The sequence below is a fragment of the Abramis brama genome (genome assembly GCF_963993115.1).
Source record: "Abramis brama genome assembly, chromosome: 4".
In the NCBI taxonomy this organism is placed as follows: Eukaryota; Metazoa; Chordata; class Actinopteri; order Cypriniformes; family Leuciscidae; genus Abramis; species Abramis brama.
In genome coordinates this window covers 54,816,466-54,837,664 of record NC_139966.1, presented here as the reverse complement: position 1 = coordinate 54,837,664, position 21,199 = coordinate 54,816,466, and the positions used below count along the sequence as shown (strand labels likewise).

Here is a 21,199-nt window from a genome sequence, read left to right as displayed (position 1 = left end):
AAACATCAGGCTGTGTGTCTTAAATATATTTCTGAACTTTTTGGTGTCGTACAGTTAAACATGTCCTTCTAAATGTCATATCTAAGCCAGGGACTAGCCGCATCATGGCATGGCACGAGAGATGCGTGTTAAAATGAGGATTCCACAAATCACAGATCAAAGTTGTCTAATTATGTAAATCATGAATTCTCCAAATGTCAAGCATTAGGAAAGAGGATTAGGATTTGCTATGGTAAATGATAAATTACCTATCAAGCAGATGAATCAACAAAATTTGCAGCTATTTGGTCTCCACGGTTGGAGTGAGGTGGGTAACTTATCAAATAAACACAATGAAATCTATTTAATCACAGTTTAATGGTGGAAAAGCAAATACCATCAGTCAAATGAAAGGGGTTCTGTTAACATTTGAGAAAAATACCAACAAAACACGGACAAAGCCTGTGAAATCTTAACCACAAAGAGATCCCATAGATGCTCTACCTTCAAACAGAAACACATGACAGTACAGCTGTTGAGATGTTATCAGCGGGATGTAAAGTTGGATACACATTCTCCACAGTTGGCATCAGCAGCCAAGAATCTGACTCATTTTCCCAGTTTCTCTGAAAGACAGGCCAGCCTGCAGACACGGAGCGCTGGGCTTATGAGACCATAATGCATGTTCATTGATTTCTTGTATTGATGTCCAGCCAACAACAAATAAAACACAATCACATAACTCAATCATGACTGCTTACCATGACACTAAGGCTCTGTCAAATTTATGAGGGAGGGCATATCCCTTTTAGAATGCGTGTGTGTGTGTGTGTGTGTGTGTGTGTGTGTTATGGTTTTAGAGTCAACTGATCATGTTTATGAAATCTATTCAGAAGAAAACTGATGTGTCACTGATGTCTGATGTCTGCTACTGTTTTGAAAGCAAGTTACTTCAGGGGTCAATAGGCATTAATAAATGTAATTATCATATGTTATACTGTCTGTATTTTGGCACAAACACCTGCGTTTTGGATGAATGAATAAATAAGGTTACAATATCAAACTTGAACAGGTCAATTAATACTAAACACAACAACTAATTAATGAATCAAATACAGTGGACTCGAATCGGTGAATAATTTTTGTGATTCGGGTTATTTACATGCACCGTCTGAATGAATTTGACTTTTCAATGCTACATAACGGATATATTCCCCAATAGCTCAACAGAAGTCTGTACTTTAGCGTTAGCAAACCCAGGCCTGTGTGATTGCATTTGGTCTGTCTGTTGTAAAATTCCTGAGATCCACTGTAAAAAACATCCCTGTTGCCTGCAGGTCTGTGGTGTTACTCACCTCCATGCAAAACACACCGGAATAAACTTAAGACAGAACAAAACATTTGATATTACACCCCATTTGCATATCATTAGCAGAGCAGGGACCACCACCCCCTATGGGTTACTCGCTTATAAATATATTTAAATATATAAATATCATGAATACATTAATTGATATTGCCCTCACATCCTCGAAAATGCATTGCCATCATTGTATAGCTATTTCTCCAGGGAATAAAATGACATATTTGCAGAATCTCAGACACATACACACACAAAAAGCACTGAACAAGATGCTGTTGGTGTGTTTTTCTACTTTTATCATCCTCATGCTGGAGTCGGACTTAAAGCACACTACTTTTTCTATTTTTGCGGTTCACAGGACAGAGCGATTACATCAGCATCTTCAAGCCTGAAGACGTGAGCATGGCTCGGGGCGAACACCTGGCTGTGGTTACAGCGGTGTTTGAAGGGCAAAGCCTGTATGTGTGTGTAGCGGAGAGATACACAGCCACTCTGACGAACTCCCTCACAACCTCAGAGAAGCCCTCAGAAACTCTTATCACATTCGATTAATATTACAACCCTTCAGTTATGAGACAAGAGGCCACCCAAGTTTCCCATAAGGCTTCTGGTTTAGCGCTGCTGGCCTGTGTCTCGCTGTGTGTGTCTGAGGAGCGAGAGTGAGATGCGTCACCCTTCCTGTTTCAGATTCAACCGCTTGCTGCATGCGCAATATCCTGGAGATTTAACAACAAGACAACAGTGACCGTTAGAGATCAAAATTAATCAAATACTTTTTTTTTTTTAAAGTACAGGATTCGTCAGTGAACATTATTATTGCAAAACATTTTTAAATAATAATATTAATCAATATTGCACAATATTTACATACAAATTTAACAAAACATAATGGTTTTATGTTCATGTTTTGATGTCTTTTATTTTGAAGTTCTCATAGTCATGTTTCCCGTCATGTGATTCCCTTGCCCCTCATGTGATCTAGTCATGTGCTTCCTTTTTTGTGCTGATTGGTTCATTGTTTGATTACTCACAGGTGCATCTTGTTAATCATTAGTAGGCCTACATGTATTTATAGCTCTCTCGCTTCCTTTGTCTTTTGTCCAGCTTTGTTTGATGTAACCCACTTTTGCTGAGTCGTGGACTGTTTATGATTGATTTATTTATTTATTTATTTATTTATTTATTTATTTATTTATAAACATTTATTTATATATTTATAAATATGTATTTGTTCATAAATATTTATAAATAAATAAAGACATTTTTGGATGTTGACTTCCCCTGGTTGCTATATGCATTTATTGTATGGAAAAAAAAACATTGTTTCCAGTGCAATTCCATGGAAGAAAGTCATTTGGAAGTAAATGAGTTTTCATTTTTGGGCAAACTTCTTCTTTAAAGACAGCTTATAGGAACACTTTCTTGTAAGTGACAAGTTTGTTGACCCCTGTGTGACCTCACTATCTAAGCCTGTCATGTGACCGTGATCCATCCAATCCCCTGCCCTCTTTCGTTGTTACTTGTTGCTAGCGCATTGCTGCCATGCTCCACTTAGCCAATTAACAGTAAAATAAAGCCAACAGATTTGAGCTGATAAATCTTTAATGGTACGAGGGATTTTACACAAATGCACACTTGACAGTGCTAATTTAAAATAAATACAGAGCTTGATTAAAAATTCCCCCGGCTGATGGAAGATAAATGTTTAAATAATTTATCAGATTTAATTGACATGACTGTGATGATGTAAACAGAAATGTTTTGATGTTCTTAATGTATTTTGACACCATGGCTTCTTGGGCTGAATCCAAAAAAAAAAAAAAAAGTGAGAAAGCCGGGGAAGCGGTGAAGGGACGTTTGTGTATGTATGCATGCGATGTGTGTGTGTGTGTGTCTAGCTGTCTGTTCATAAGATGGCTATGCACTGTGTAAATGAACTTTTTCTCATCTGTATTTACATATTACAGAGTTTGAGTATAAGCTGTACCGTTGGGCATTTTATAATGAGTAATTATGAGAAAAAAGATGAAAGGATAGGGAGAAGACAAACGAGGAAATGAGGGTAAATGAGATGAAATGAGAAGAGAAGAGAATTGTATTCCTGTAGCTCAAAGAGTAAAGCATGCTGCTTGCAATGCCAAGGTTATAGGTTCGATTCCCAGGGAACATGCAAACTGATAAAATGTCAACTTTAAATGCACTATATAGTTTCTTTGGATAAAAGCGCCTGCTAAATGCATAAATGTAAAAAAAAAAAAAAGAGAGAGAGAGAAGAGAAGCGAGAATGAGAGCAGAAACTGATGACCCCAAAGGAATTTTCTTTAGGTTACATCTACATTAATCTAGATTAATTGTATCTTTGTTACAAAATGCTCTCTCTCCACACCTGCATTTTCTAAAAGTTCCTCATCCACACTGAAACTCTCTTACTGCGCATGCATAAAATGCAACTGCTTACCCAGATGATATCGAGACCATTCATAATATGTTCTCACGCTATTATATTCATGCAGCCTGGGCCTGATCTGGGCCGACATGTTGATCATTTTATTAGCAAAATATTTCCCCACTCACTGGTGCATCCAGGATTCACTCAAAATAAATCGAAAACACAATTGCCCTCATGCTTTGATGCAGGACAGACATTTTCTCTCATCTTTACAGGAATGTAAAATGAAGATGGTACAAAACACAACACTATGAACACTACTATGAAAATGAATAGTATACGTGCAAAAATGTCGGTATTACCATTTATATCTATGGATTCTATGTGTGTCATGACTAGGCATGAATCATTCATTTCGATTACCTTCATTTTCTCAGTTCACACTACAGCGTGAAAATGGTATTTTCAAATTTACCCAATTGGGAGAACTTCATAAAGCATAAAACCTCCATCTCAGAATGGACGGAAGGCCGAAACATAGAGAAAAAGATGAATTTTCAAATGTATTAATGTAGATGTAGCCTTAAACACCCCTAACAAAAATATGTTCTAAGAATGTTCTGCTAACGTTCCCATTACGTTATGAAAATGTTCTCTGAATGTTCAAAACGTCCAGTGTTTTAAATGATTGTTTTTTTCTCTTGGTTATGCGAACGTTCTGCAAACATTATGGGAACGTAACTTTTGAATGTTCACTGAACATTTTGAAACAAGTAGTAACATTTAAAATGTTAGACAAACATACAATTAAAACATTTCAGAAAAAACTAATTTCACACTGTAAAAAATTATTTACATGATTTATCACAAAATTTTTATCTAAGATAATTAATGTGGTTCAGATAACAATATTTTGAGTTTCTATTTATTAAACTCATTGTATTTTAAATTTCAGTGAATTTAAAATTTTAAAACAACCAGGGAACTTACTTTTTTAAGTTAAACCAACAATAACTTTTAACAGTGCAAGAACATTATTAAAGACCAGACAACTTTCAATGAAGCTTCTATTAATGGAAGAACGTTTATTGGTAACTTTGAGAGAACGTTCAGAGAAGGTTCCCTGTTATAGCTGGGACAACCCAAACTCTGAGCGTGCTTCATGCAGGCAAACGGTCTCCAGCTTGAACACAACCGACACTAAACAAACATGTAAATACAGTGAGCACATACTCACCGTCATCCAGCAGGGCAGGCCACGAGGGACACCAAACTTCCTGAGACGCTGTCCATCCCAGATAAGACTCATCAGAATGCCGGTGGAACGGCTGCCGATATCCGCCAAGCAAACATCTCATCTATAAACAAACACTCTCGCTCACCACTATAAATGAATACATCAAAATTTGATGGAGCGGCCATGTTGCAGATCCACGACCCACGGCGAGACATGCCATGATACAATGTATACCAGCATACATGAATAGCAAACAAGAGGCTCGCGTTCGCCAGACTCTGTTGACTGAATTTTTAAAGATGTTTTTTGGGCTTTAACACATGCGGGTGTGACAGGGAAGCACAGACGCATACATACCAACCCAAACGTTCTGACCTGGTAAACAGAGAAGATGTGAGGGGTGGAGCACAAAATCTCACTTTCAAAGCCATGTGAATCACACCGAGTTTACTGAGAACGCAGCGTTTTCGTACACAGCACCTGCGCAAAACCGGGCCTGCTTTGTGCTGACATTACAACGCAAGACGGTTTATTGTGCCCCGTCGTCCCGCACATCAAAGGCAGACGATGCCTTTAAATGAAGTCGCCCAAGTGGCGGAGCGTTTTATTAACTTCCAATCAATAAACATGCAGTCGGGGCGAGAGGTAATCAGGAAACACTGGCAAATAAGCTGACAATGAATCAAAGCCTCCGCTCGCAGGCAACAGCTAAATCCTAACAAGCAGTTTATTACCGGTAGCTGTTACTGACATTAGTCAAAACCAAGAAAGATAAAATAGAATAAGGAATGTGATGCTGGGAAAGCGCCCACGGGCTGCGGGTTCCTCGCATGCTTTTGATAACTGCACGCCTCCTCTTTGATATGATAACAAATATAAATTGTTTAAAAACATCAAATGTGTGGGAAGTCAAGGCCCATGCTTCTGTGAAACACTACGGTAAACTCCAGGTGCTGAAAGTTCTGCTGTATGGGTCTATTAGCGGCTCATCTGCTAAAGTTTCCTTGTGTTTACCAATGCTATACTCTCTGTCTCTCTCAAACCAGTCAATCAGCTTAACATTTTCTGAGAAAAACCTGATTTCCGCCCTCCCACAAAAGCTGCTGCCATGATGCTGTGCTGTGAGCTGCAGCTATAGGACGTTGTAGGGTATTCTGGTCAATGCTAGGGCATGCTTGGTGGTTTAATGCTTAAGTTGCAGGGGTTTGATCAAAGTCCAGAAGTTCTCTGTACATTCTGGCATAATGTATCAGAATCTGTGCTGGTGCGTCAGACAGTGTGAAGATCTGGTAAAACTCACTCCAGCTTTAACCTCGGGCGGAGGGGTAGCTTGAAATACAGCCTGATCTTGTTCAGGGGGTTGTTGTTTCAATCCTGGGATAAACTCAAGCAGGAGTTATTAAAGGCTTGTATGGTGGATGGTGTGTGTGTGTGTGTGTGTGTGTATGAGAGAGAGAGAGAGAGAGAGAGAGAGAGAGAGAGAGATCCATATGCCTCTGGTATACTAAGAAGATGCTACTGAGAAGAAAAAAAATCTCATCCAAATAATTTTCTTGCCCCACAGGCAGTTACATGCAAATAAGAGATCAAAAGCATGTTGGATGAAAAAAAAAAAGGCAGATTGGTGTGAATATCATCAGGCAGCGGACTACATGCACTGGAGAAAAATGATGCTGATGCTCACTGACCAGGTACAGAGAGAGAGAGAGAGAGAGAGAGAGAGAGAGAGAGAGAGAGAGAGAGAGAGAGGCAGGAGAGCTCTTCACATGAAGCCACAGCATCTTTGATCAGGACACACACTCATACACGGGCACCACATTTCCTCCATGTAGGTTCAGCATCCCAAAATAAGGATGTGAGACTGTAAAGGATAGATGTACAGTTCTTTGCTGTTGATGGGTTATATACATATAGCGCACACACACACACACACACACACACACACACACACACACACACACACACACACACACACACATATATGTGTTGGATGAAAAAAAAAAAAAGCTGACGATGCTGATGCTGATATATATATATACACTCTCTGTTTCATTACACCTTCCAAAACTTGTTTGGATCTTTGAACATCATCATGCTTGAAGAGAGGACAAAAGTTATTAAAAAGAATTTTCACAATAGTACATATCATCCAGTCAGAATGAAAAAAAAGGTGCAAGTATTTGTAATTTCATTCTCTAGTTATAGTGACTATTAAAATGTTAAGGCAGTAATCTCTCACAGCATCCGTTTCAATCACAAAATTACAAATGAAGTGAAAATGGTGTCTGCACTGACTGAGATCTATTAAGACAAACCTAAAGAAATATTTTAGAATAAAAAAATATATATTATGAATTAGGCTATTTGTATAATTAAGATACATTCAGAGAATATAATTTATTATATGATTTATTATATTATCACCACCTTAAATGTTTGCAGTGATGTGCTGATGGTCCATAATACATGACCTTGACCAGAGGTCACTATAAACTCTATTACAGCATCTTTAGTGGAGTTCCTAATATTTGCATATTTAACATCCGTTAAATATTTACACATTTAAATGGCCAAATATATATGAAAACTACAAATGATAAAAACTATTTTATTCAGCTCCAGAAGAAATGTGATTAATTGTGCTCTAAGAGTATTTTTAATTGAAAGATTTCGGCATGTATAATTTAATAAGATGTACATTTGAAATCTTATTAATGTGATGTTCTAGGGCACAGGCAAACCCTGTGTATGCATTGAGACACCCGGAAAAAAGCGAGTTAATTTCGCTGGAGAAAAGATATTTGCTTTAATCTCTGAGGAGTCATGCCATTTAAATCCTGCAGTCATGGCGCGTGAATGCCAGCTATCCGGAGCAGCGCGAGAGGGTTCATCTGGCCGGATTACACACACACACACACACACCGCGGCGTTTTAACACTGGTCAGCAGAAGCATTGGACAAAAAAGGAAGGCTTTTCCATTCCACATAAACCTTTAATCCATCTCCTCCTGTCTTTTTCACCCTCTCGTTCCACGCCTCATTATTGCCAATCATCTGAACGCGAGTGCCCACTGTCACCTGCTCTGTAATCTGATTACTTCATGCCAGAATTAGTATGTATATTTAATGCAGGATTTTCTTTTTTACCCCTCTCTTCTCAATCTTGATGAATGCAGTGACGAGGAGCGCGCGCGCCCGCCAGCGCCATGCTAATAAATGACAGCTGATTTATGCATCTGTATTCTTTTATTTATAAAAAAATAGCAAGCCGTCCGATATTCCGATATTAATAATACAAGTGGATCCACTTTGATTAGGCCTGCGCGGCGAGCTGTGCATATTCAGCATTACAATTAAATCTTCTGATGTGAAATAGGAATGACACGCTAATGAAGCGAGCCAGCGAGCCTGAACCAAGACTGTCCAACATCATTATGGGATATCTTAGATGAAGAGTAATTACGCGCGGAACACTGAAATGTCATTAAAAATCTTCAGTAAGTGATTTAACCCACTATTCCTCACTAATGCCAGACTGTTTTTTCTCCTAGTCCCCCCTCCACTCCAGGCCGAGGCCGAACATAAAGTTCATCTTCAGAAGTTGATGAAAAGGAAAAAAATAAAAGAAATGCATGGACTTAAGAGAGTGATACAATCGAGTGTCCTAATTAAATTTTAATTCGGTGCGTCAGTGCTCTATACTGGTGGTACGTAATTGAAATCATTCTTTAATAAATTCTGATGAATTGGCAATTAGGTCGTGATCTGTTTCCCGAGGTCGGCCTGCAATTGATAGAGCTGAAGGTCCGAGAGCAATATTACTCAAGCATTTTTTTATATAGGCTATCAAATCTCATATTTTGATTTGGGCAAGTGTTCATTTAATTCATAAATGTCCATTTATTTGATTAGACAGTTCATCTGATTTCATTTTGATTTGACAGCAGGGTCTATGAATTATACCTAATCTAGCCTATCTATGTCAAATTAAAATTATTATTATTTAGATTTTTTAAAACATAATGTTCCATGGGGATTATCTGTTATCTTTTGAATAATAATAAAAAAATACATATTTTTTTAAAAAAAATACAAAACATAATTTATGATCCAGGAAATTATATAGGCTATATATTTATTATATAGGCCTACATGTTTTATGTGTTTATATATATATATATATATATATATATATATGTATATGTGTGTAAGTATACAGTATATATGTACAGTATATGTGTGTGTGTGTGTATGTATACAGTATATATATATATATATATGTGTGTATGTGTGTGTGTGTATATATAAATTATAAAAAATATAAATTATAATTTTGATTTGATGTTAATAATAATATCAAACAATAATAATAGTTTTATTAAGAGTATATAATAGTAATTTAGAATAACAATTTTAATTTATTTGATAATACAAAATAAAATAAAAATTGAAATAATTAAAAAAAGTATTTTATGTAAAATAACATAATTTAAATGATTCACTAATAGTGTATAGAATATGTATCTGATAGAAATCCCCAATATGTAATATAGGAAAATGTATCAATGTCAGCAAGTATTTATGCTGTATATATTAAGATTATGAAAAATCTTTACTTGGAAGTCTAAAAAATGTACCTCACAAATTCACCTAGTAAATCACTTTGAATTATCATTGTGTATAAATTAATGTGCTATGTAAATCAACTTCTCTCTCTTTGATGTTATAGATTATATAGCTGAGCTCTCTTAATTTCATCAATGTTTGTTGTTAACCCCTTACATTAAAATACATTTCATCATGCATAAACACCCATCACGCAAACAATTTTTTTATCCTATTTATACCATAAACATCCACAATAATTCTTGCATTTTAATTCAAATGGTCGTCTGCATCTTTAAGTGGCTCAGTGATCTGTGATATAATGTGTCAGTGGTTTTTGTGGTGGTGCAGAAAAGCAAATCAGTAATGGGGACATCCAGGAGACAGGGTGTACACCAGCAACCCTGAGGAGGAGAGACAGAGGGAGACAGATAGACAGAGGGAGAGAGAGAGAGGGAGCTGTCCAACCCAAACGTGCCTTGCAGCCATGCAATTATTTTTTGCAGTGTGTTCCAATATCAACTCGAGAGCAATGCAAATTATTTAAGACACACTTTTTTTAGGAGCTGCAATTATAATAATGATGATCTCAATTAGCGTTGCCATCGCCTCAGACTATTTAGCAGGCGATTCTGCAGCCGCAGGCGAGTCCCCAATGGAGATCAGGAACACAGTGTCAGGCCTGAGTGGAGAGGGACACTTTTGGCCTCTCAATCTCTAAACCAAATGTTTTTTTTTCCTTCAAAATAGCACATCATTATTGGCGCCTTTTGCTGAGCGACAACAAAATTAGGCTGTTGTTTGTATACACACTGCATATAAAAGATGCAGTCGACTATCATGCACAATCATTTCAACAGGCCTTTGTTTGTAGAAAAATCATGTGTAATGCATTTAAAATGGAAGTCAATGGGGCTTTACACTGGGATATATGTTTAAATACACACTGTTTTGAAAGTACAGCTCTGCAAGAATCTCAAATTTGTTAACATTATGATAAAATCCCTTACTGATACATATCAGTCTAAAGTTATATCACAGTTATCAACTTCTTTTTACAATTTTAACTTAGTAAACAGTAACTTTTTGCATTCACTTACATGTTCATCCGCCTAGAAAAATAGTACTAAAGGGAAGACCTGAACAGTTTAAAGCTTGTATAATGACATTTTTTGGTACAGAATAATTAGGCCAAATACAAAAACTAGATGTAGAAGCTATTTGCACTCAAAAATTACAAAGAAACTGCACTGACATTGAATTTTGAGGTAGAAAGACCGATGCTTTTAAACCCTGCAGAATGTCTTGCCCCATAGACTTCCATTCTTAAGTGCTTCACTGTAAACATGATTTTTTGCTTGTTTATATGGAATGAGGATCAAATGTATTTGTTTATTCTGTGACAATTCATATATTTTTACTTATAATAAATCCCGAAAACATTAAAGGGGCAATATTTCGCAAACCCCTCTTTTATTAGCGACACCGGTGGCCGTTAAATGAACTGCAGGCAGGAACTGATTGCTCGTGTTCGCACTCGTGCACATGTAAAGAGCCTGAATGCGATTCGAGAAACCAGGCCTAGTTAAAAAATCATCTGATCATAGCGGTGCGGATATGTTTGCACCAGACTGAAATTCACCATCATCATGTCGACAGATGAGGTAATTAAAATTACACTGTTATGATAGTTTGTCTAGTTTGATAGTTTGACTAGGCTATATATGGCTATGTGAGACTGTAGTTTGAATTACTCCCTTTTCTTTGCATGACACATTAATATTACACTTACAGTAGAATAGCTCTTTCGGCATTATCCTGAACAGCATTAATTCCATGTGTTATAGAACGGAAGAGAGGCTCTCGGGAGCGCGCGTTAACGTCACATCCTTTTGATTTTCCCGGCTAAAACGCCCCGAGTTCTTCACATAAAAATCAGTCTACAGGCTTTCATAGACAACCTAGGAAGAAGGGAAGGTCTTGTGTTATAAGTTTTGGTAATCCGTTCAGACATTGGCAATAAAAAAGCAATTAATACATAATTATTATATATACCCCCTTTAAAGAGTACATGCAATTGTCATTAGTAGACTATTGCACCAGTGGATGTTTATGACAAGACCTCTACCTAAAGAACTAAATTTATGCTGACCTATTTCAGCTCTTTCAGTTCATGTGGAAAAGGCTTGCACCACTATCCCATTCTTTTATTCATTGCTCTGTAAATAACTCCGCTTTATGAAAAGCAGCGAATGTGACTCACGGATACCTCTAACCACAAGCCATTATTATTTCATGGCCTTTGAAAGAGGGGTCTGTAATGTGGCTCACACTTTAATGTCTGCGCTCGCTCTGATGTTGTGTGGTACACAGCGGCCCTTGTTGCACGTCGTGTGCCATCCCTCACTTGAATTCACAAACACTTCCAAGTGCATAAAAAGCACAGTAGAATAGCGTCCTGAGAGGTTCTGCAACGTGGAAACAGCCGGAGTAACTGCAGCAAACTGGGCGCAGGGGGGCGTTTTGATTGGGCGAAGCCTAAAAAAATCCAAATTCTTCTCAGTGACCAGTGGAGAACCTGCTAAAAGACATATTCTCAGGCGTCTGGTAGCTCAGTCTTTGTGGTAAAGTCGAATCCCTTCAGAGTAAAAAGCCAGTAACGGAGCGGCCCATCAGTCAGGCTAAAACCGTTATGCATGAAAATGAGCGACGGGGTCACACCAGGGACTTGGGTTCAATCACGGCCCGCATGAGCACCTGCCCGTGACTTTGACAAGTTTGCTTTTAGAATTTTACAATTTCTTGCAAATTTGTGGTCAACGCATTTCAATTTCAAAGCAGAAATGAGGTTAAATCGCATCTGTCTGCGCTGACCTCAAATAAAACGTGCCGTTTCCTTGGGAAAAGGGTTCATTTGTTTGATCAGAGTAAAACCAGAATAATAATAAGATAATTCAACACCCACAAGCATGCTTTTCTTAAAGGCACAGTGTGCAATTTTTTTACAGTCTTCAGATTTTTTATCTTAAGCTAAGAGTGGAGACCATTGAAAGTTTGACATCCGTTGGATTAAACATCGATCTGTATGTATTAGTGTCCTGAAAGAGCAAGATTGGCTCAACAGACAGCGCGAGTTTGGGGCGTGACTATCTTTTTTAAACAATCAACTTTTGTTTGCTTCTAAAGTGCAGAAAAGTCAATAACAAAGAATCTCAGCGAATCGACTACATGCAGGCTGAAGGCCCAGCTCTATGCATTATTTCTTGCAAATAAACCGATCTTCTACATCGTGCTTTCAGTGTTCATGTAAACACATAACACACGCTGCAACTCAACTAGGGGCCTCAGATCGAAAGAAAGCAGCAGAAATGCATGGAAGATGTGCCGTTTCCCCCACAGAGGCCCGACTGCATCCCAAATAGCCTTTTCAAGTAAGCTGTGCCGGGCCACGCTCTCTCTCCTCAGATCAAAGCCGGGGACAGAGAACACGGGCCGAGTCCATTACGAGCACCTCATCTAAACAACACTCGAGGTGCCGGGAGCCGGAACAAAGCCGTGTAAGTCCGCTATTAAAGTTTTATTGTTTTTCTTTTTCCCCGCCTCTCTTTTCAGAGATGTTTTTGAGTTCCTGCGACAAATTCCTCCACGTTGCATAAAAGCATAATGCAGCCCCATTTCCACAGGCTGCGTCTTTGTAGAATAAAAGATAAATGTGTACAAAAAAAAAAAAAAAAAGAAGAAGAAAAAAGTAAGAACTCCCTGATGTTGGAGGTAGACAGTTGCTTTTCAAATCCTAGTTTTGGTCCTTTATTTTATTCAGCAGTGAAAAGCCATGAATACAGAAAATAATAACGGCCGTTACAGTTCTCAATCGTGACCTCTACTCTCGCAGAAATCCGTAACATATGGACACAGTACACGGTAATGAAAAGTATCAAAAAGGAGTCTCGATTCGAAGGAAACGAAACCAAACTGAAAGGCAAAAACAACCAAAAGGTATTCACCAATTACATAAACATGTTTTTTTTTTTTTTTTTTTTTGCTACAGTCCCAATTTACTGTATACATAGGGGATCATATTCCCGGAGAATGATAGTTATTAGAAAGGATACATGACTCAACTGCCTGACGTAATGCTTCAGAACGTATGCACAGAGGTACAAGCAATAAATACACACATTAGGAAAAGCCTTACAGCTACGCAACGCAGATGCAGGAAAAGCAGGTTTGCTATTCTTAGCAAGCAATGAGAGAACAGTAAAAATTCATGAAATTCAGGAAAGAAAACAAAAACAAAAAAACACTTAGCTTTTTAGCTTAGAAAAAAATGTCTGGTAAATTCATGGGTCCACCAACATTTTTTTTTTTGTATCTTTTTACATAATATGCACAATTATCAAAATACAGACAAAATCATCCCAGAAAAAAACCCAGACAATCCTAAAATCTATTGGAGGAGATTGCCGATCTGGAGGTTCTTCTGGTATTATGTGCAAGCAACTATTTTAGACATTTTTTTAAAATGTTTTTACAAAACCCATGCAAACTCTACAGGAAATATGCATTCTGTGGCTGAGAGTTTCTTTTGTCCATCATCATCATCATCATCATCATCATCATCTCCCCCCGGAAACAGAATAGCTGAGGTATGCACACTTTATGCAATTAGTCCATCAACATCATCATCATCATGACGCTTTATTATATGTGTTAATTAATTCTTATTTCCAGTCCACCAAATTAATTTAGACATGCATTTTTTAATAACACAATATCCCCTTACAGGTTATTTTTACATATTCATTCTACAAATGTCTGAGGACAAACTAGTTCAATGCAAACCTTCCACATCTGCCTTTGGGAATGTAAACTGGCGCTTTTGGCGAAGTCCTGCGTGAATTAGGCGGAAAAATGTGTCGGTGGCGTTCTAACGACTCGTGCAATCTGCCATTTTTTTCATGTTGTGAAGAGGTAGAAGCCTTTTTTGGATAAGTGGGAGAACCCTTTTTGTATCTTCTTATTCAAAGACGCTGCGTCCTTTTATTTGGTGCCATAAAATTATTATGAATGTCATCTTCAAGTCAATTTGCTGACTCCAGCAAAGGATAAGGGATACGCTTTGTTCCTGGATCCAGCTCCGCTGTCTTATTATTAGTGTGTGTGTGTGTGTGTGTGTGTGTGTGCTAAACTAGCAGCCAACTCCTCGGTTTGGCACGAAACGGGAACAACTGCACAGTATGTTTCACACAGACAGATACAAACTTTGACATTATCGGTTACAACACAAAGCAGTTATCCGTTTCAAATGGGTTTTCTGCATTAGAGAACAATCAAAGAAAGCGAAAGAAGAAAAGGAAACAGGCTTTGCGTTATTTTCATCTGCTGTATAAGAAGAGGCAGAAATCTGTATAACTTTGGTTTGACTGAAAAAGAAACTTTTAACTTTAAAGCAACAACCGCTTTTCCTCGATGACATCAGCGACGTTCGAATAAAAGCGAGCGATCGCTTCTCGTTCCACCTCAAATAACGGGTTGCTACTTATACACCACAGACGGTCTAACCACAAACCTTCCCATGATCCAACACTAGGTGTGTCTGTATAGCCATGAATTATACAATGAGTCTGAATCAATGGAGCAAAGCAAACGTCCTCTTCCTGTCATGGCTCTGTTATTTGCTTTTACAATATAACCAAGCCACATCATTTCATATCGACTTGAAATCATGACTTTTTTGGCTTCACTAGATATCTTAAAGTTTGGTTATTATATTTTCGGTTTCGGCTCTGAAGAAATTGACGGATATAAGACATGACACGCTGGACAGTCACAATGAACAGTACATTTCACTAGTAAAAACGATGACAAGATGGCTTACGCAAATAATAATAATAATAATAATAATAAAGGAATACAAAAGTAAATAAAAAAAAAACTTTTTTTTTTTTTCTGCACTTCCACATGGTTATTTTGGTCATGATCCATTTATAGCTGCTCTCTGGACCTCATGACGGTAGTTGAATGGTCTTCCCGTTTCATTGGCAGACAGGGTCGAGCGACATCACGAGACTCCGTCTGTCGATCAAATTACATCTTTATCTTTGTACAGGGCAAAAGGAGACAATCCCAGAGGTTATTCGAAGGTAGTTAGTGGAAAAAAACCCAAAAAAACTTCTCTTTGTACTAGTTAAAGTCACAGAAGACTGACCAAAGAGTCTGGCGGCTTCTGTCTAAGCTATTGGCCGTTGATAGTGTTGGCTTTGGTTTCTAGCTGTTGCCTGTGACTCTTTGCAGGTAGACAAAGCTTTAGAACAAGGAGGTAAAGAGACTAGAAGAATATGCAGAAACGCATCTTTTTCTTGCGTGTTTTTCCTCTCAGCGGTCGAGTTGCACCTGAATCACATTTCACGTTTTCAGCAGAAACAGAGCTAGTGAGACTCGAGACCTACTTTTTTTGTGTACTTGTTTTTGGACGGCTGCAACAGTCTTGATACCACGGTTGTGTTATTGACGTGACTTTAGGAAATGCCATTTACAGTTGGCGGTGCCGCAAACATGACTTGAAATGAACGTAAGCTTAGTCGCAGGAGGAACAAAATGACAACAATGAAAAAAAAAAATAACAACAACAAAAAAACTGCTTTTTTTTCTTTTTTCTTTTTTTTTTTTTTTTACATTTTGTCGACATACAGGCAGTGACACTAATTTTTGATACTACTCATGTGCAAAAAATAACAGAGCAACAACTTGAATTGAACCAGCAATTGCATCTAACACCGACGACTACTGTGGCTTGGATATTCACAAACTTAAAACTTCTTTTTTTTTGGCAGTATATGTGGCCGTTGGCTTTCTACAGAACGGACTCGCTCCCGTTTCGCTTCTGTCTTTTTCGGTCCATGAGCCTCGTGTTCGTTGTGTGAGGTGGCCAAGCTGATTCGAATGAAGTCTTGTCCTTTTGTTCTTCCTTTTATGTTTGTTTTTAAAAAGCAGACGTCTCATGTCTGTCCATCTGTGGTCCCTAAAGATCTGCGGTATAGATTTTCTTCGGGCCAGTCTCCAGATGCATGCTAAATAAATACTCCCGCCTGCTGCGTCCAGTCTTTTTGCTTTTGCGGTGGTTGTGTATTAGTTGAGGGGCGGGGCCTGAAAGGGGCAGAACCACTGCAGAGAGGTGGGGCAAAATAGTCATTCCAGGTCCTCCGATAGGTTGCCCTCCTCAAGCTCCCGGTCATCATCCAGCTCAGGACTGTGATTGGCTGTGGTCACCAATGACATCGGACAGTCCTCGTCGTCCATGTTTAGCGGCTCCTCCTTGACGTGAATTGGATGCCTGCGTAAAAGACAGATTTTTAGAGAAATTTAGAGAAAGTTCTGGTCAAATATTAATATTATTACAATTTAAAATGTTTCTATTTTTATATTTTTAAAAAGTAATTTATTCCTGTGATGCAAAGCTGAATTTTTAGAATTCATTACTTCAGTCTTCAGTGTAACATGATTATTCACAAATCATTATAAAATATGCTGATTTAGTGCTGAATTTTTTTTCTGTTTAAAAAAAATAAATGTTTTTGATTAATCGTCAGATCAAAAGAAAAGCATTTATTTGAAATATATATATATATATATATATATATATATATATATATATAGTAACATAAAAGTCTATTTTCTGAATAAAGGTTTTTAGGTGAAAAACATTCTTACAGATCCCAAAGTTTAAAACAGTAGTCCATATAATAATAATAATAATAATAAGGGTAATCATGATCTTATATGACCATTTAAGAGATTTATTTTGCGATAATGATCATCTAACTGCACATAATCCCACTTATTATTTACTACATAGATAAAGAAATGTACATTACATATGATTAGAGTTGTAATGACTGAGTTATACGAGAAAGAAAGAGACAGCTTGCACAGCTACATAGAAAATTGGTTCTTCAAAATCTGACCAATCACACTCAAGTATTCCAGGAAGCTGTCAAAGTAAATTCTCCTTAAGCATTGTCAACAGAAATGCAACTCTAAGATCTAATTACAAAACTGTAATGAAATAAAAGTGTAAACTCATCACCAACACAAAAAACTTAACTCAAGATGTCTGTGTTTTCAAAGTTGACAAAAAAGCGTTAACAGCAATTAAACCCCGATTAATGAAGCGTGTGTGGAAACGCGAAAGCGTTGACAGTAAAATATGCTCGCCGCTGAGAAGTTTACTGATGGCACCTGCTATTTAAAAGGGAAAAAAGAAGTAGCTGCAGCCCCATTATAAATAATGGAGAATTTCTCATCCTCTCGCCCCTGGAGCAAGGGGGGGTTTGTTGGGTGGGTGGGATGGAGTGGAGCTTTTTTTTATTTTTTATCTTGTTAATAGAAAGTGCAGGCCTTCGTTAATATGCAGGGGCCGTGGTGGCACTTCTCGAGTGAGGAGACAACCTGCAGCTAGACTCCACCATTAATCAACTTCAGACTGCCAGTTGCCTCGGACACCATGATCCATGTTTTTAACTCCAAATGGATGAATATCTTTACCGACTGTCAATAAATGTAGCGAGGAGGGTTTAAAAAAAAAAAAAAAAAAAAACACGAAGCGGTTTGGCGAGGAGCGGCGAGATGCCGAAGAGAGGGCGGAAGTTAGGTTACTAACAAGAATAATAACTCTGTCATACACAAACAAGGCTTAACATGATCTCGGGCACTTGGCAGGGAGAGAGGTTTGTGCTACCATGATAAATCTGACAAAACCTAATTATTTCTGACACGTCGGATGCATCAGGAAATCCCGCTGGACTGGAGAGAGAGAGAGAGAGAGAGAGAGAGAGAGAGGAATCCTTATCAACTAGTCTCTGTATTAGGCCGTGTCTGGCCGCACTCTCCTGGGTCGCGCTCATCAATGGCACGGGGAACTTTGAATATGAAAAGAATTTTAAAAGGTACAGATTACTTTAATATTTATAGCAAAATAGATTAATATTCAGATGTGGAAGCGGCAGGATGTTTCTGTCTCCTGTACTCGGCTACGTGAGCTGGAGAGAAATGGGGCGACTCTGTCGGACCACCGCAGTGATATATTTCACACCCTCAAGAAATACCTGCGAATTAAAAACTTCTCCCTCCTTTATTAAAGCAATTAATTCAAGCACAATAGCGTCTGGTTGTCGCACAGTGTAATCTTGGGTAGATACAGCACCATCGGCCTTTAATGTAGTTCTTTTACATTTGACTAATTTAACAGTTTTATGCGATTTTAATATTTTTTTTAATGATTTTAGAATTCATTATCGTAATTCCCATTAGCGTTTGTAAACATCTAGTCATAGTCAACAATGTCTTTTATAGCACCATTTTGTTACAGTCACTGCTTATTACTGAAGTTCTTTCCCGTATTTATTTTTTTAATGCAAATGTGTGTAATCTCTGCTGCATTTATCGTACAATAACAAACTGATATACACTTGAGGAAATAATGCAGCAACAGCTTTAGTCTTCAAACTATGGCATTTTGGGTGGGAATATCCCATCATGCCTTGCTCTCATTGGTATATTCATCTGCAATTTTGTTATTTTAATTTGTCATCAATTTCATTAGTTTTTATCATTTAACAGGCATTACAGCCATTTTTTACAGCCGAAATTTTTTATTCCCGTCATTTCTCTGCCATCATAGTCATAATGATGACGCTACAATGTTAAGAAACGTCTATCTGGGACCAAAAAAATGGGGTAATGATTTGTCCGCTGCATTTATCGTTCAATAACAAACTGATACATACTTATATTTACACAAATGATCAAGCTTTGGTCTTCAAAAAGTGTTGATTTAGGCAAGAATATCCCATCATGCCATTCTCTCAGTATCTTCACCTGCAATTACATTTTTCAATGTTGTAATTTGCCATTTAAAAATAATAATAATTTTACTGCTCTTACAGCCATAATAATGAAGCTATAACGTTAGTAAACATCAACTTTGTCATAATGTTTGATGGAGCTACAAAAGACACCGTTGACCGTCAGCGCTCAGCTAATGTTCCGCTGGCCACATTTATCGTACAATAACAAACAGAGATGCTTAAAGATATTACGGCGAGACAAATGATCCCGGTCGGTCCAACGTTCCACTGGCCATTAAGCTCGACACAGGCCTTTACTCCTAATGTGAAGAAGCATGGCTTACAGCTTTCATTTGCATTAATTATAAATCAGCGGCATGCTAGTGAGGTTGGAGGAGGAAGGAGAGAGGAAGAGAGAAATGATTAGTCCTCGCCGTCCCTTCTCCACTGTATTAAGATGTCAGGATGAGACATTTAGTGTTTAATGAGAGGCTGGCATGAGAAAATCTGGAGCCGGAGTCTGTGCCAGTCTGTGTGTGTGTGTGTGTGTATACACTGGCACAGCACTCAAGTAAGACACTTGCCTAAACCAAAATGATCAGAGATGACTATTACGGCAAACACCACTATTTTCAAGTGTGTTTGTGCGAACGTGTGGGTTTTATTACATTGTTCTCTGGAATGCTTGATTTTGATTGGTCAGTCACAGCAAATAGTGATTAAATTTGTATATTTCTTTATATCCTGAATGATTACTGCAAAAGTTTTTGGCACAAAGCTTGCTTTTTTGAAATGACTGCACATCATCCCTTAAAAACGAGGTTAAACGAGCAGTTTGCAACCCATTTTACTTCCATGAAGTGAGTGAAACTGGATAAACAATGAGCAAAAATGCAGGACATGATTTTATCCATCGAGAAGTCACTGGATAAAATGTGCATTAATAAATACATTTTTATTTTACATTGAAGAGACTGTTAAATGATCATATTGTATTTTGCTTATATAAAAGCAAGCTTAAATTGTTCTCCTCTAAAGAGATATGGCAAAAATCATATATGTGTACACGCGTGGTTATCTGGTCTGATGCCATTAATGCAACATGTTCAGAGAAAGGTTAGTCTAATTGTTCTGTTTCTCAGGAGACAAAATGTGAATGTGTTGTCCTCTTTAGCTTCTTCATTATTAAATGCAGCCCGGAAAAAGCCACTCGCAAAACATACTTCTTCCATTTTGGGCATGTACAGGTCATGTAAGAGAGATTTCACCTTTATTGAGCATTTATGTCTTAACGCTTCAGCCAGAAAGAGAGAAAATATGAAAGACGGAGAGGCAGACGGAGCGAGAGAGAGAGAGGGGTCTAAAAACACCAGACTTAACTGTCCATTATTAAAAGTTAAATAACCTGAGGGAGTGAATACACAGGGATTCTGTCTGGATCTCAGATTTGGCCCACTTCACACTACTGTCCCACTTCTGAATCAAACACACTCCCATTAACACACATTTCTGGAGCGTGCGGTGTGTTTTTTTTAGCTAATAGTGTCTTTGGGTTAGCATTAGCAACTGAAAACGCATGAAACTCAAATGTGTGTGTGCGCGAGTCTGACTGCGTACGACACACTTCCCGCTGCCCTTGTGCTACTATCTTTGGCTCGGTAAACACAGCCATCCAGCATGAGTGACATCACTGATTAGGGCGAGCACATGTTCTATATCACCATTCCTCCGACCGACACCGCATTAATCTTTCATCAGCCTGTGCTCTCTCTCTCTCTCTT

The 21,199-nt window shown here is 37.9% G+C and overlaps 1 protein-coding gene across 11 annotated transcripts in view; it reads right to left on the bottom strand.

Moving 5' to 3' along the window:
- Positions 1-16,246: 16,246 nt before the first annotated feature.
- The window catches only part of foxp2 (forkhead box P2), a 102,589-nt gene continuing 97,636 nt past the window's right edge, over positions 16,247-21,199 (bottom strand). For all 11 annotated transcript variants that reach the window (XM_084111422.1, XM_084111424.1, XM_084111430.1 and 8 more), the window contains one exon: positions 16,247-16,906. In XM_084111422.1, coding sequence (XP_083967548.1) covers positions 16,762-16,906 — 145 coding nt within the window. In that variant the 3' untranslated portion in view covers positions 16,247-16,761. The remainder of the gene's footprint in view (positions 16,907-21,199) is intronic.